Here is a 16,626-nt window from a genome sequence, read left to right as displayed (position 1 = left end):
AGAGCTCTAATCCCACACCTGTTCGCGCGATCTGAACCCTTATCGTAAGGGGAGCTACCAGTCCTTCTGTGGATAGCAGCATTTTCCTTCATTTCTGCCTTTATGTGTGGACGGGATTATTTTTTAAAACGAAAACGGAAAATCTCCGTTTTCAAAAATACCCGTGTACGTGTGGACGTAGCCTCGGTCTCTGACTGGAAGCGCTAATTCGTCATTCGGCTTTTGTCAGACTAAAGTAACTGTTAAAACTGTTTGAAAAGCTCAGCTATACAACAAGGAGAGATTGAGAATTTCCTTTTAGTTCTCAGTTTATTTGATATTGACAAAAATTAGTCCGTTTTGTCTGTTCTTCTGTAAAACAAACTAAGATTTATTTTTAGAATTAATACTTTGTTTCTAAGTGGAATTGACAATTTAGTCTGTTTCATTTGTTCTATTTTGAAACTTAAACGCTTTAGCGGCTGCCTTTTGTGTAGTTTGCAATATTTGCCTTTATTTATCTGAAAAAGTCTCATGTTCCTTAAGTACATCTACCCTGTTGAACTTATTATGGGAAATAAATATTTAAATCAAAACAAGCTGCTGATTATTTCACATTTTACTTGTGAGCAACGGCACATTTAAATCTTACAAATATAGTTATTTGGCTTATATCGTGATAGATATCGTTATCGCCTGAAATGAAAAAAATATATCGTGATATGAAAAAATCTTATATCGCCCAGCTCTAGTTGGCTTGTGATCCTAAAGAGCTGTCAAGTCTGTTTTTAAACTGCTGTAATGCCCACAAATGAGAAAATGAATCGGTTCATTTGAATCACCAAAACTTTTTAAATCTGTAAAATTAATTTTACTTTGATCTGACTAAAAACTAATTTGATTTCAACCTTCTCTGTTATTAGACTGTGGTACCGTGTCAGAACTGAATGCACTGATGTTTAAATGCTTTAATTATAAAGCCTGAGAGCACTCAGAGTGCACCGGGTGGGGGAATACAGATATCTGCTTAAAAGATTAACCGTTTTCTGCAGCTTTGCTCTTTTTCCATATTTGCCACTGTTAACTTCTGCAGTAACATTTTTTTTGTAGATCTCTATCACATGTTCCTCTGATAATGTCTCTGACTGAAGTAGGCTGCACTCAGTTAATCCATTTTGTGCAGAAGAAGAGTTAAATTATGCCTCTTTTTGTCTGAGAGCACACGGAGCCTGAAGCAGAAATCCCGGGTTAACAAAGAAAGCCGATAACCGCTTCTGTGATACCTGTTATCTCTGACTGGGATTTTGTTAAGCCAGCTAACACAAAGAAAGCCTAGCTATGTCAAAATGATTTCATAGTGCACCCCTCAGCTCATTCAAGCTCTTGGTATAGTCATAAACCTTAGCCGGGCTTTAGTTTGTCTGACAATTCAGGCTTTAGGTGAAGAGTAAATTCTTCTTACTGGGTGCACACATTTCTGTTGCTTTTAATGTCATTAATGGGGGGAAAGCCACAGTGGGAATGGTTCATTTAGGTGTTTGAAAGGTGCCGCATGTATTATCTGGTTAAGAGCAGCTAAATTGGACGTCAAAGCACATTTTGTATCATGTGAATGCCCTAAAACGCAAACTGGGTGTAAATCCGTGAAATGCTTGTGGCTGCGGTAATGAAATGTGGAGCACAATGGTAGCAGAAGCTCACAAGGAAGGGAAAAAAAAAATCAGCCTTGCTCTCTGAATGCAGCAATTTCATCCTGGACACAGCTTGTAGGAAGCTATTGCTGCGCTGTGAATATCTCGCTGAATATTTCAGAGGTTGCTCTCTTTCAGGCTGCTTTAGAAGCTTTAAAGTAAAAGATTTCCTGTGGGTCTCAAGAAGTTAACATTGTGCCTTTTCATGCCCCCCCCCCCCCCCCCCCAAAAAAAAAAAAAAAAAAAAATCAAGATTCAGCAAGTTTTCAAGGTTCTGGGGTTTGACTCTCTTCCTTTGCTCTCTGTCAAAATAGTATTGCTGCTCTTGTGTTTGTAATTAATGCTCTTGTGTCTCTCTGCAGGCAGTGAAGAGCTAAAGAGGATGGCTCACTCTAAAGCTCGAGCCACAGACGGGAAGGTGACCTACCCCCCGGGGGTCAAGGAGATCTCTGACAAAATCTCCAAGGAGGAAATGGTTCGAAGGCTCAAGGTCAGTGTCAGATTGGTCATTACTGCTTCAGTAGTAGTTTTAGGAGTCGTCTTCTATTGAGGAATATTGCTGATATATCAGTGAAAGAATAATCATCTTTTTAAAACAAAATGTTTCACTTTGCTTGGTGTACCTGAATAAACCCATTTTAAACCTCATTGTCTTGGAGTGATGATTGTTTTACCCCTTGCTCGGCCATTAACCTCGGGGACTTGCCTTCCCCCATTTAAAATGCCCCATCTCTTTTCTAGATGGTCGTCAAGACCTTCATGGACATGGACCAGGACTCTGAGGAAGAGAAGGAGCTCTACCTGAACCTGGCCCTCCACCTGGCCTCAGACTTCTTTCTCAAACACCCAGATAAAGATGTGCGTCTGTTGGTGGCCTGCTGTCTGGCAGACATATTCAGGATTTATGCCCCAGAGGCCCCTTACACTTCCCCAGACAAACTAAAGGTAGGGTGATTCATATTTTCTCGAAATGTCTTCACTCTGTCTTGTTAGAGTTACTGTTGTAATTAGACAACTCTGCTTTTGCTTCTCTAGAGGAATAATTTAATGCTAATTGGACAAATTGATATATTCAGTCAACAGGTGTACTTGAAATTCATTCAATGTGTGTCCTTTTATTAACAGTTTGAACATTTTCAATGTATTTCTATTTACTTTAGTGTAATTTTTTGATCATGCCTGAATTTTGCTTAGTAGAGCTGCTCACATGAAGGATTCACTGTATGCGTGTTTTTGTTTTGTCTAGGACATTTTCATGTTCATCACCAGACAACTGAAAGGCCTGGAGGACACTAAAAGCGCACAGTTCAACAGATACTTCTACCTGCTGGAGGTGCGTGACTGAGCTTTTGTGGCTAACGTGTAGCACTGGGGCTTTGGTCACAGTAAATTGAATTTGGTCCCAAGTAGTTTGATCAAAATACAGCGAGGAGTTTAATTTGAGCTTTTACAAAATTTGTGGTGTTGTGTTGTGCTGTCCTGGCTCTTTAATTGCAACAGTGGAGTGTGTGGAGTTGTTTGTTGTGACATTAAATACCAAGAGGTGTACACCTGGTTGCTACAATGGAGGCTTGTGCATCACAGAACTGTCAGGAACAGCCACTTGGATATTGGTTACTTCTTTTGCTGAAGGCTTTGCTCTGTGTGTGGATGCTATCTCTAAATGGCAGCAGAGATGCTTTTTTACAATAAAGTAGTATTTCTGATGTCTCTGAAAGGCATGTTAAAGTGCCACCGCATTCAGCATGCGTTGCATTGTGCAGGTAAAAGGTCAGCCGTGCACTGAGAAAGGATGGCTTCCTCTTTGCAATAGATTTCACTCAGCAACTCCTAGCAACCACTCTCTGTTTGGTCGGAGAGTACACCTTTTCCTTCCAACTTTGTGCGACTGAGGCCTAATGCATGTGTGCACTCCTGGTTGCATAATAAATGACTGTAGCTAACCGTATCTGAACTCCGTTTAAAGGATTAAAAAATGTACTGCGCCTTCAGAAAATTATTTATTTAAACTAAATTAACCTTTAGCATTTTTGGAAGCTCTTTGAAGAATCTCGTTCTGATTTGATTTTTCCCTCGTTAATGGTTTGTTTTGTTTTTCGGTCTTCCTGCTTGTGTGGTTCATTGCGGTGTGTGTGTGTGCGTTTTTCATTAAATTATGAGTTTGTGCCAAGAAGCAATTTCCCCACAAATTGAAAGAGACAAACTGCTTTTAATTGCAAGTCATTGTCTTTTGTATGCAACGTAATGATTATTAGGATTGTAATTAAAGCTGCAGTTCTAACTGTGGCATAAATGGGTCATTTGAAGACGAGGGAAATCTTGCCATTTTTATTCTTCTTTTTTTTATGATTATTGTTAATACAGCAACAGTGAAGTCCAAATGATCTGTTGTGGGAGTGTGTAATACAGAGTTTTAATAGCTGGAACTACACCTATTGAATTTTGGGGGAGGGGCAAGGGTTGTACATGCTTAAACTAAGCACAAGTGTTCATGATGGTCGTGAGAGATATCGTTTACCTGGGTAATGTTTTTGCTCGAAATTTAGCCTTGAAGCACTTCAACAACCTGCACAAATACTGCCATGTGATGAAATCGGAAAATATTGTCTTCCTGAGATGTTGTGACTTGGCTCAGTCTTTTTAACCAAATGCTTAAAGCCCTGCTTTGCCACCATGTAGCTGCATCAGTAATTTTCATCCACTGTTTGCTCTTACTGTCATATGGAGCGCAGCTAGTGAGTGCTCCAGTGAAGCTCAGTGGAGTTGTCTGTTTACCTTTGGGTCACATGTCACCAGCTGTTAGTATCTCCTCCTCTGTAGACTGCTGGTACTCGGCGGTGTGTTTTAGCCTCAAGCAGTGAAACAACTTCAATGTTCCACCTTCAGAGGGAACAGTATTCTTGCATATTTTACAAAGTATTGTGCATTGTTGAGCTTTCTTTTTAGGTACTGGATCAGAGGCTGACACACAACTCTCGCTTTCAGACGTGCCTGGGCTTATTGTGTTGTAAAATGCACTAGGAAACATAAACACATGGCAATGATTTGACATTTTTATATCACTACAAATATCTCTACCTTACTATAACAGATGGTTTGATATGGCACAGGCCTAATTTATGAACTGATTCAAATTTGATGGTCAAGATCACTGTGAGCTCATCTCAGCCTTATATTAAGCAGTTCTGATGAAGAAGTAATCTTCCTGCAGTAGAGTCGGCTCACACTAACTTCAAAGCAGGCCAAGTTCATACTAACTAGCTTTAAAGAATATATGTTATCCTTACAAAGCATGCGGTGGATATGTAAAACATATCAGTGGAGAGTGGGAGTAGTGGAAAAGGTCACTTTTAAGCATGTTAAGTGGGTGGCTTAATGAAGAACTTGAATTGCTTTTTCAACTGCAAAGGTTTTAATTGTGCTAACAGCACACAGAGTAGTTGTTGGCTTTGGAAGAACAATTTCTCACTCTTTCTCAACATTTGCTTTCTCCACTGTCGTGCTATCTCAGTGCTTTCTGCTGTGTGTATCAGAGCAAGCCAGATCCAGAGCCATGCAGCCCTAATACACTGAAGCCCTTGCACTGGCCAGTATTGATATGCTTTATCATTAAACTTGGTCACTGCCCTGAAATACTGTTTCCTCTGGTGTCATTTGTCCTTACCTGTTGGGACTGAGTGCGAGTTTTATTTTAGTGTCCAATTTCAGTCCTCTTAAGAGGCGGCTGGTGCCTGGTCACGGTGTCACAGCTGAATACCCTCAGGCTTATTTTAAAAAAACAAGACTGAATGTTACCTGGAAATGATTGCATTTATAGCTGTTGGTTTTTTGTTTTTTGGTTTTTTCCCTCTTGTTTAGCAAGTTCCATTAGCATAAGATTGCATGCATTACTGTACCCGGTACAGTAGGCACTTCTAAAGCAGTCAGACTTGCTGCAACTTATTGTTTCAAGATTGCTTTATTTGTAAGTCTCTCGTACTTGTTGGTGTTTGCCTGCTTATGTTAAACTACAATTTTGCATGTATTGCATCAAGATGCATTTCCATTAAATGTTGTAAAGCAATATGAGTTTTGACAACAACTGCAAATGTGTTGGATTGACAGTAGCAGTAGCCTTCCATAGAGGAGGATTCTACCAGCTACATGATAAGGACAGGTGGATTGGACCCTACAGTCTGTTAATCTATGCAGCTCCTGTAGATGTTATATACAGGTGGCCCAGTACTTTTGTCCATACAGTGTATATTTATGGATTAATGATAAGTGGCACAATATTTTTTGTTTGTACAGCCTATTAGGTTTTGGAACCTGCATAATATTTTAGTACCCAACCCTAGCACCCACTTAGCACCAACCTCCAGCTCAACCCAGTCAGAAAATGGGAAGTGAACTTAATGGGAGACACTTATTGGAGCGTTGAACTGTTAAAGGGCTTCAGAGGTTGGTGGAGACCAGAAATGAAGGTAAACCAGTTACAGCAGATTGCTGCTCCTCCTTGAGCCTGGTTCTCTCAGGATTTTTTTTTTCCCTTCCCACTGCCAAGTGCTTGCTCAAAGGGTGCTCTTTGATTGTTGGGCTTTATCTCTGTGATACAATTTAAAGCATTTTGAGAAGACCGCTGCTGTGATTTGGTGCTAGATAAATACAATTGAATTAAAGGGGGAAGGAGCATTCAGCAGGTAGACGCATGCACACTTCACTGAGCTGCTGCTCGTTCATAAGAGCTGAATTTTGTCACCATATCAACTTTGAAGCCTATAAGTGTTTTAACCACTTGACAAGAAAACACAGCTGTGCTGCATGAATATTTTCATATATATCTTGTCGCCTCTTTTTCTTTTTTTCCCCCCAGAACATCGCATGGGTGAAATCCTACAACATTTGCTTTGAGCTTGAAGACAGCAACGAGATTTTCACCCAGCTCTACAGAACTCTCTTCCAGGTCATCAAGTGAGTCCCTATTTATAAGTCACAACCAACCACCTCGGTTTTCATGGTGTATTGCATGTGAGTCTGTGCCCAGATTTTTATTTTTTCTAATTCCTTCCTTAATTTTTTTTTTTTTTTGCCTTCCTGCAGTCCTGACAGCACTAAGCTGCTGTGATTCAAACATCTGAAAATTGTCTTTGCTGCTGCATCGTAAAAATGCACAGTAGCGGTACAGTTGTTTCTAAGTGATTGCCCTCTCGCCTCTCTTCTTTTTTCTTCTAAACCCCCACCTCTCAATTTTACTGTGCTGAACACAACCTCCAGGGCTAAATTCTGCAGTACAGAATCTGGCTCTTTGCCACTGGAAAGATTGTGGTTGTCTGTGTCAAGGTTGTGCCAACACGGTGCTTAATTCTTTTTATTTTCTTTTTACTGCATTGAAAGAATCTAAAGAAGCCTGCTTTCCATTTAAAATATTCTCAGTGATCCAGCAGGTGTTGGTGAGATGGTGTTAGTATGTGTGGAAGTGGTGTTTCCAGAGAGTGCCACATAATGAGACTGGTAATGCTTGGTACTGTTAAGGAAGACAGTCAATCAGATTTAACTTTAGCTAATAAGCTTTGCTGCCCTGCTGTAGTGCAGATCATTATGAGCAGGTTTACCCACCCTTTGTGTGAGCGGTGCATTTTCAAAGACGCATAGTGTTTTGTTTGAGAGGAAGGTTACTTTTTGACATGAGAGGTCCTGTCAGAAAAACAAGTCACATCAGTTATACAAAGAGTCCGTCCTTAATCTTTGTGCATTGTTTCCCTAGCAATGGGCACAACCAGAAAGTGCACATGCATATGGTGGATCTGATGAGCTCCATCATCTGTGAGGGAGACACCGTATCGCAGGAGCTGCTGGACACCGTGTTGGTCAATCTAGTGCCAGCGCACAAGGTATGTCGGGTGAAGTGCAGATGCGCATCCGTTTAACTGTCTCAGTAACGCGCTTGTAGTACCGCCACAAGAGATGATCCAAGTAGAACCGGCTCAGTAAAGGAAAACCTTAAAAAATAAATTGAAATGTTCACTAGACAGAGGCCAGTATGATTTTCCATCCTCTCTAATTCAGTGAGACCCCTGCAGGTGGGAAGAGGTAAAGCAGCTTAAGCACTGGTCCACAAGAATAAGTGGACATCTGCTCCCGAACTATCCAAATGGCATTCAGACAAGAGATGATGGACTACACCCTCGTCTTTCACAGCCACATCTCTGAACATTGCTGTGATTTGCTGTTTTATTCACCAATTTGTTTTTGTTGTTGTTATCCAGAATTTGAATAAACAAGCATATGACCTGGCCAAAGCTCTGCTGAAGAGGACTGCCCAGGCTATTGAACCCTACATCACCAATGTAAGATGAAATCTTTGACACTCTTATTTATAGTGCTGTTTTAATCCTTTACTTCATTTTACACAGGAGACATAGTCATATTTAAAGCTGTTAACAGTCATAACACTCAAAAGTGATACATTCAGAGGTGTAACTGTGGCTCTGAAGTCGGTGGCGTGTAGTGTGATATGAAGAATGTGATATTAACTCTACTTAAAGCACAGCCTGCCATGCTTGAAATGTTTCTGTGCTGTAGGAGTTTCATATCTGTGCTAATGAAGCTAAGAGATATGGTGAACATTACGGCAAACTTCTAATGCCTCCTAATCCACGTGGTTTACACGTCCTTGGTTAAAATACCGAATCCCTCCCACCTTCAATAGCTGTTCTGTGATGGATCTCAGATACGTAAGATGATTTATGGTCTTGCACACACGTACTTACTCCTCTCTCCGCTAACGCAGTCCGAGTTTGAGTCGTGCGATCATGTAGGAGTTTCATCAGTAATCGTTACTCCTCCTGCTCTGTCGTCTGCATCAGTTTTTCAACCAGGTGCTGATGCTGGGAAAGACCTCAGTCAGCGATCTGTCCGAGCACGTTTTTGACCTCATCTTGGAGCTTTACAACATAGACAGCCACCTGCTGCTCTCAGTGCTGCCGCAGCTGGAGTTCAAGCTCAAGGTATAGGGGAAAAAATCCACATTTATCTATTTATTTTATCTTTGTCTGTGTAGTTGTTTTGCATAATATTATGATGTTTACAAGAATTTAATATTTTTAAAGCAGTTGCATTGTGATGTTAGCAGTAGTTTTAGATTAAGCAGCAATACTTCAATAAGTATTGATATTATAACTACAGTCAAACTGCAAAAGCCTTAAGTCTTGTAGCCATTACACACAGAACTGCACATTTTCACTTTCTCTGCAGGTTTGTTGATTCATATTAGAAAGATAAAGCAGTCAGCCAGTCAGCATAATGTTGCCTCTGCAGTGTCTCATAAAGGCATCCCGCTGATGGATAACGCTCATTAACTGTTCATGGGGAGTGAGGATCACTGCTGTCTCCTCAAAATAATAGCTGTGATAAAATCTCTCTGCTTTAGACCAGAACCCCTCTCGCTCTCTTTCTCTCTCTCTCTCGCTCTCTCTCTCTTTCTGATGCTTGCTCCCCCTTTGCCTTTCTCTCACTCACGCTCGTTTCATCTTTTTATCTCTCACTCTTTCTTTCCTCTTTCCTCCCCCTATTGCACTTTTGTCTTTCTTTCATGCTCACCCCTTTCCTCTTCCTTCCTCGTCTCCCTTTGTCTTGCTTCTGATTTGCAAACAAGATTGATACCAAAGAAAGTACTGCCATTGTCTGTTATGAAAACGGTAATGTTTCCCGTGTAGTTAATGTAAATGACTTGGCACCTCGTTCCAATCGACTCAGCCGATTTTGGTGCATCATTTCTCTCCCCATCTCTTTGTCTTTCCCCGCTCGTCTCTGCAGAGTAATGATAATGATGAGAGGCTGCAGGTGGTGAAGCTGCTGGCTAAGATGTTTGGAGCCAAGGACTCTGAGTTGGCTGCGCAGAACAAACCACTCTGGCAGTGTTACCTGGGCAGGTGGGATTCAGTGTTGTGGATCTGACAAATGTCTCTATAATCGCGATTTGATTGATAACTTTGCTTTCAAAGAGACAAAAGAATCATCTTTTCTTTTTTAGCTTGCATTTAGTATCAATTGGTTGGTTCACTTTTGGATTAATACTATATTTTAAACCATATTAAAACTAAATATATTTTCTTTTTGTTGTGGTTACACTGGATTCTTCACTTTATTATTACTACATAAATGCCACACAAATCCTGTGTGATAAAACACAGCGAACTGTTTGCCATAGGCCGGAGAGATGATCAAAACAAAGACAGATGGAGAATCGGGTGTGAGCACGAGGCCGTAGATAATTAAAATAAATAAGAAAAATAGAACTGTGCTTGTCTTTAATGTACGCGTGTCATGGTGTTGCATTGAACAGTCGTACAATTGTATTATAAAATCAAGTCTTGCAAAGAACAAAGGGAAGAGTTGAGAATACTTCCTGCAGCTGATCAAGCAGTTTTCAGGTGTGGAATTGTGGGTGAACTGGCCCTTTAATGGCTCATAGATAATACTATGTATTAAAGTAGAGTAGATGAGAGCACAGGATGGAAACAAACGTTAGCAGTAGACTGCTTACATGCAGCGTATCTACAGTTTCCTGCTCTTACCATGAGAAATAAAATAGAATCTACTGGGTTCTCTTATATCAGGGTGTGTGTGACACTGAGCACGTCACACACCAGAAGTGTGAGTTTTTTCACCTTAATATATCTCTTAAACCCATTGGGAGAGTCTGGTGAAGCCTGTCTGTAGACGGTTAAACAGATTACATGTTGTTGTTAATCCACAAAGAGAGTCTGGGCTGTAATTTGTATCTCATTAGTTTTACAGGGTTCGACCCTGTCAAGTGCAGCTTAGCTAGTTTATCTGGCTTAGAGTTAGACTTATTCGGCCCCAATATACCTGAATTTTACTGCGTGTCCAAAATATGTGGGAGGGTTTGGCGGGAGTCATGTGACAGAGTGTAATATAAAGTGAGCTTGTTGATGTATGTTGTGTACCCACATGAGACGCCGTCTTCTTAGAGCTATGGTCATGTACGAGCCACCTTTTAAAGTCGCCGACATTAACGTCCGTTTCTTTTATCAAAAAAAGGTTTAATGACATCCACGTGCCTATCAGATTGGAGTGTGTCAAATTCGCCAGTCACTGTCTCATGAACCACCCAGACCTGGCCAAAGACCTTACAGGTAAAAACACACGGACACTTTCGTGCTTTTGTGTGCTGAGAACTGCATGTGCGTGAAGGCCGCTCGAGTGTGTGCTCGACGTCAAATGAGAAGCAGCTGCCTGGTGCTTTCTTTGCGTTCGAGGTAGCCAGTCCTCTCACGTCCCACTCATTTGTTCCTGTTTCCTTCCCCAGAATACTTGAGGGTCAGATCACATGACCCAGAGGAGGCTATTCGCCATGATGTCATTGTCTCTATAGTAACTGCTGCCAAGAAGGATTTGTCTCTAGTCAATGATGCACTGCTCAATTATGTAAAGGAGAGGACTTTGGACAAGAGAGTAAGTCATGTTTTTTAAATCCTGGTCAATAATGATGATGATGTTGTTATTATTAGTATTATTTTATTATTGATGTATCAGATTGTTTCAGATATAGTTACACTGTTGTTGTTTGTTTTGGGTTTATTGATCTAATAGTGAGATTTATAATTTGATTATTAATATTTTTGTTGGTACACGTTTGGCTTAAATGGCAGTAAACAGTCACATCAGCCGCTGCACCTGCCCGTTGAATATTTTATTTTCTAACTAGTAGTTTCATTGAAACGTTTTCTTTTTAATTTGCCGTCAGTGGCGCGTGCGTAAGGAGGCCATGATGGGCCTTGCATCGATCTACAGGAAGTACTCGCTGCAGGGAGAAGGCGGGAGGGAGGCCTCAAAACAGATTTCCTGGATCAAAGACAAGCTGCTGCACATCTACTACCAGAACAGCATTGATGACAGGTTTGTGTGCATGTTTTTCTGTTGGCTACAGTTCAAAATGTATTCATTTAGTACCTGGGAGTTTAACTTTTTGTGTGATTGCAGAGGAAAAAGCTGGTAGTGGTGCATTTCAGAGTCTTAATTTACTGTGATGAACAATTCCTGCTCTGTGCATAACTAACTGAATGTAGAAAATGAGCTCTAATAAGTTTTTTCCCAGCAGAAACATTAAAATCTGCCTTTAATATCCACCTTTCTCTGCACTGCATTTATCAGTGCGGTGTCATAGCTGTATGGAGGAAGAGAGACTGGTTCTGTCACCCTGCCGAGGCTCATAATGTAGAGCAGTCCCAAATATTTTTGTAAGCGAGTTGTGTGCGTGGGACTTTTTATTATTCTTTGAGCAGCATTCCTTTGATGGTGTGTGATTGTTTCTCCATCTCTCCACCTACACTTACTCAACATGGAAACCATCATTCTGCAAAATGTCACCAGCTGAATTAGAAGTAGATTAGATGATACGAGGCAAACTGAGATGGGTTTTTAAAGCCTAAATTGAGTAAAAGAAAAGGGAGAGGAAGAAAACGAGGCGTCGGACTCGAATCTCAGTGGACTTTCTGTGGGTGTAGGTGATCTCTGCTGCTGTGGAGTCACTCAGCTGCTGGCAGGAAAGTGCCCGATGTGGTCGGAGTGTATGCATGTGTGTTGTGTGAACAGCAGGGTAGCTTTACTTGTGTTGGTTCAGCAGTTTCCCCTTGAAAAGCTCTAAAACTTCAGCACATAAAGGCTGAAAAGGGTTTTTTGTTGTTGTCGTTGTTGTTGTGACGAGTGTTGACATTTGAGCTTATGTTTGAATTAATTAATTTACATATCAGTGAGGTGTGTGATGGTGGTGCAGCACCATGAGGGCTGAGAGACAGTGACAGAAGGCTGATCTTAAGTGGGAGTAGGTGGAAGACACCCTGGAGAGGTGGAGGTATGATGTGGAGTAAAGAGGAATGAAAGTCAATAGAAGGAAGTCAGAATACTCGTGTGTGAATGAGAGGGAGGCAGGAAGTGTGTTTAAGCGAGTGAGTTTAAATATGTGCGGTCAGTAGAGCTGGGCGATATGAGATTTTTTCATATCACGATATGTTTTTTTCATTTCAGGCGATAACGATATCTATCACGATATAAGCCAAATAACTATATTTGTAAGATTTAAATGTGCCGTTGCTCACAAGTAAAATGTGAAATAATCAGCAGCTTGTTTTTATTTAAATATTTATTTCCCATAATAAGTTCAACAGGGTAGATGTACTTAAGGAACATGAGACTTTTTCAGATAAATAAAGGCAAATATTGCAAACTACACAAAAGGCAGCCGCTAAAGCGTTTAAGTTTCAAAATAGAACAAACGAAACAGACTAAATTGTCAATTCCACTTAGAAACAAAATATTAATTCTAAAAATAAATCTTAGTTTGTTTTACAGAAGAACAGACAAAACTGACTAACTTTTGTCAATATCAAATAAACTGAGAACTAAAAGGAAATTCTCAATCTCTCCTTGTTGTATAGCTGAGCTTTTCAAACAGTTTTAACAGTTACTTTAGTCTGACAAAAGCCGAATGACGAATTAGCGCTTCCAGTCAGAGACTGAGGCTACGTCCACACGTACACGGGTATTTTTGAAAACGGAGATTTTCCGCTTTCGTTTTAAAAAATAATCCCGTCCACACATAAAGGCAGAAATGAAGGAAAACGCTGCTATGAACATGCCAAAGCAGCAGGTGGAGCTAGATTCCTAACCGTGCAGAAATGTTGGCCAATCAGAAGTCTAGAAGCCTCGGTGGGAAAAAGTAAACAAAGCTGGGGCATAGAAGCAGAACCGAGTCGTATGTGTGGAGGGACAGTAACTGTGTGTATATGTAAGCATTTAAACACTGCAGAGAGTAGAATTAACAGTATTGTAGAAATTCATTTCACCGAAACAATAACGTGGCGCACAGTGTGACGCATGCTCCAGTTTATTGTATTTCCAGACTTGCTTTCGGCACAATTTACAGTGCACGCTACTCTGTTTTTTGTCAGACTTGAAATAGCCGAAATACCTTCACACTACAGAACTTCTTTGGCTCTTCCGTTCGACAATCTCTCCGGCATTGGAACCATCATCTGTTTTCTCTTCGGTCACGCTCGGTTGATTTTTCTAGTCGGCACACTCATTTCCTCCATTACCCGCTGGCTGCTTCCCAAACAAACACACGTGCGGCTTGGCACTTGTGCTGTACGTAACAAGTCACGCGACGTGACGCTGCGGCTGTGATTGGTTCGGCTCTGCGCTACTTAATTTGGATTGGCTGACTTTTTTTTTTTTTTTTTTTAAGAGGACAAGAGCGGCGAGGTCTATCGCGATAGCTTAATTTCTCTATCGAGTAAAAGTTATATCGCGATACATATCGTTATCGTTCTATCGCCCAGCTCTAGCGGTCAGCCATCCAAAGCAGCAGGTGGTGCACGAGAGAGGTGAAGAAGACGGTCCAGGCTAGGCATGGGTATTGATAAGATTTTCACGATTCCGATTCCATTTTCGATTCTGTTTAACGATTAAATTCTTTATCAATTCTTTTTAAAAAGGAGAACACTGAGGTCGATTAGCTTAGAACTTTGTTTTATATCGTCTCTTTGAACAAGATAGAGATTTAGGAGTAACATGGCCTTACAAACCCAGCAGTGAGATCTTAAGAGATCCACAGCCTACGGCTCTTCAATGGGGTGTCACAGGGTCCCCAGGGAAAAAAATTGTAAATGTAAAATAATAAAATAAATATTCTTCTGTAGCAATAACAAAGTATAACATAAATTATTCTGTAGCAATTACACAAGAATATCCAGTAATGTCCCTGCCTACAATTAAACACATTCACTTACCGAAAATTGGGGGCATCTGCTGTGGCAAATGGGTGCAAGCCTTTGACCACAAACTTGGTCACTGCTCGGTGACATTCGTCTATCCTGGCCTGAAAGGAGACGCTACCGGTAGACTGCAGCGAGAACTGCCAGCATCTGAGCCAGACTCTGTCTGTCTCTCTCATCATGGTCACCTAAACGCACAGTAATGGCAGGTTTTGTAATGAGGCAGATCGCGCTAACATAATATGCACTGTTAGTTGATTATTTACCTGCCGTATTAAGGGGAGAGGACGTGCAAACGTTAACGCTGCTGCTGGGTTGAGATTCACGAGTCCGGAGTGGAATTAAAAACACGACATTCATTTAAGGTTATCACGTGTTTTGTGAGCAAATGCTTTTGCATATTCGTAGTGTTTCCTCCCTTAAATGAAATATCTACTTTGCAAGTATTGCAAGTTGCCCCGTTGTCATCCGTTCTCGTAAAGTATAACCAAACTTTTGAGCGTTTGAGCCGCGTAGGCGCCGTGTTTCCTGCCAGGTAAATGACGCTCCGCAACGTGGTGACGTCATTCGGGGCGACTGGAATCAATAAGTGAATCGTTTGCAAAAATGCCAAACAATTCCAAGGAGTTGAAACAGTGGGAACCGGTTCTCAACAAGAACTGGTTTTCGATACCCATCCCTAGTCCAGGCAGGGTGGAGTGGGTGGAGATTCAGAGGTGATTTGTTACAGAAGGATAGAAGCAAGAGTGAAAGAGAGTATTTAGAGGATCAGTCGATGTGCTGATGGCAGTTTGGGTCTGAGCTCTGAATGCAGGCCCTTCGAGAGCCGAGGTGCCCTGACGTTAAAGGCGCAGTCCCGTCTAGACTTGAATTTAGACCCAGGAGCTGCCAGCAGGGTTTTGTTGAGGGTTTCTGGCTGCCCACAGGCTAATGGGCTAATTTAAATAAGTAATTAAGTAATGTCTGCAGTAAAGTAAAGCTCCCAGGAGCCATTAGTAAGAGTACTAAATCAAATCAGTAACCTGTGTAGAGATGCTCAGTGATGTCATATCGCTCTTCTGGTTTTAGTTAAAGGTTCAGCTGCTGCTTTCTGTACCGGCTAGGATCTATTAACTATTACTAACCACTCGCACCCAAACATTTTTATTATTTTATTATTATTAATTTAATTTTCTCCATAAAATGTGCCCTCTGTACGTACAGGTTGCTGGTGGAGCGGGTTTTTGCCCAGTACATGGTTCCTCACAACCTGGAAACCACTGAAAGAATGAAGTGTCTGTACTACCTGTATGCCACCCTGGACACAAATGCTGTTAAGTAAGTCAGTTTTTAATTGTTATGCAACAACATGTGTATTAAAGGAGGCCTGGCAAACACATCATTGTGTCCCTTGCTTCTTTCACCTGCAGAGCTTTGAATGAGATGTGGAAGTGCCAGAATCTGTTGAGACACCATGTCAAAGACCTGCTGGACCTGATCAAAAAACCCAAGGTAACTAACGCACACCACAGACTGTAATAACTGCACTATACTTGTCTCTAAAAGGTTTTTCTGTAACTGTGTGTTTGTTTGTTTTCAGTCTGAAGCATCCAACAAGGCTGTGTTTGCCAAAGTCATGGTGATCACAAGTAAGGCATCTCTCTGAATTCAGCACGTCCTTTCAAACAGGAAAAATGAACAAAAGTGATCGCAGGGTGACCTTCTCACCCTGATTTCACATCGATTTCACTGTGATATGCTGAAATTTCTCTGTGAACAGGGAACCTGCCAGACCCTGGCAAGGCTCAGGACTTTGTGAAGAAGCTGGCTCAGGTCTTGGATGATGATGAGCGAATCAGAGATCAGTTAGAAACCTTGGTCAGCCCCGCGTGCTCTTGCAAGCAAGCTGAAGTCTGTGTGGTGAGTGTTGAGTTCCTTTGAGATAACGATGTGGTTTCCTTTAAGCGAAATACTTTCATCCCTCCACTAGCTTTGTGTTATTTGACCCGATTCTTCATATAGGTACTGTAGTCGTAAATGTACTTATTTGTTCATAGAGTTCACATCTTCCAATTTTTGTGCATAAGACAACACTTTTATACACATGTCAGTATTTTGAGTCCAAAGTGTCCTTGTCTTTATTATATCTAATCTGTAATAACCTTTAAATGAGCAGTAACTCGACTTGAGTACATTCCAAA

General features: G+C 41.1%; 1 protein-coding gene across 1 annotated transcript in view; it reads left to right on the top strand.

The window, feature by feature from the left end:
* pds5b (PDS5 cohesin associated factor B) overlaps positions 1–16,626 on the top strand; it is a 35,266-nt gene that overhangs the window by 9,190 nt on the left and 9,450 nt on the right. Inside the window, exons 2-16 of the mRNA XM_085289230.1 lie at positions 2,033–2,160; positions 2,412–2,615; positions 2,917–3,003; positions 6,523–6,620; positions 7,414–7,540; positions 7,916–7,996; positions 8,516–8,656; positions 9,465–9,580; positions 10,713–10,807; positions 10,981–11,126; positions 11,419–11,570; positions 15,650–15,763; positions 15,856–15,937; positions 16,026–16,074; positions 16,206–16,345. Of these exons, the coding sequence (XP_085145356.1) occupies positions 2,053–2,160; positions 2,412–2,615; positions 2,917–3,003; positions 6,523–6,620; positions 7,414–7,540; positions 7,916–7,996; positions 8,516–8,656; positions 9,465–9,580; positions 10,713–10,807; positions 10,981–11,126; positions 11,419–11,570; positions 15,650–15,763; positions 15,856–15,937; positions 16,026–16,074; positions 16,206–16,345 (1,740 nt within the window). The 5' untranslated portion in view covers positions 2,033–2,052. The remainder of the gene's footprint in view (positions 1–2,032; positions 2,161–2,411; positions 2,616–2,916; positions 3,004–6,522; positions 6,621–7,413; positions 7,541–7,915; positions 7,997–8,515; positions 8,657–9,464; positions 9,581–10,712; positions 10,808–10,980; positions 11,127–11,418; positions 11,571–15,649; positions 15,764–15,855; positions 15,938–16,025; positions 16,075–16,205; positions 16,346–16,626) is intronic.

Source organism: Mchenga conophoros, linkage group LG10 (genome assembly GCF_057382185.1).
Source record: "Mchenga conophoros isolate Kocher_MC1m ecotype Shallow Benthic linkage group LG10, M_conophoros_male_GT1.1, whole genome shotgun sequence".
Lineage (NCBI taxonomy): Eukaryota > Metazoa > Chordata > Actinopteri > Cichliformes > Cichlidae > Mchenga > Mchenga conophoros.
This window is presented reverse-complemented; position numbering and strand designations above follow the sequence as displayed.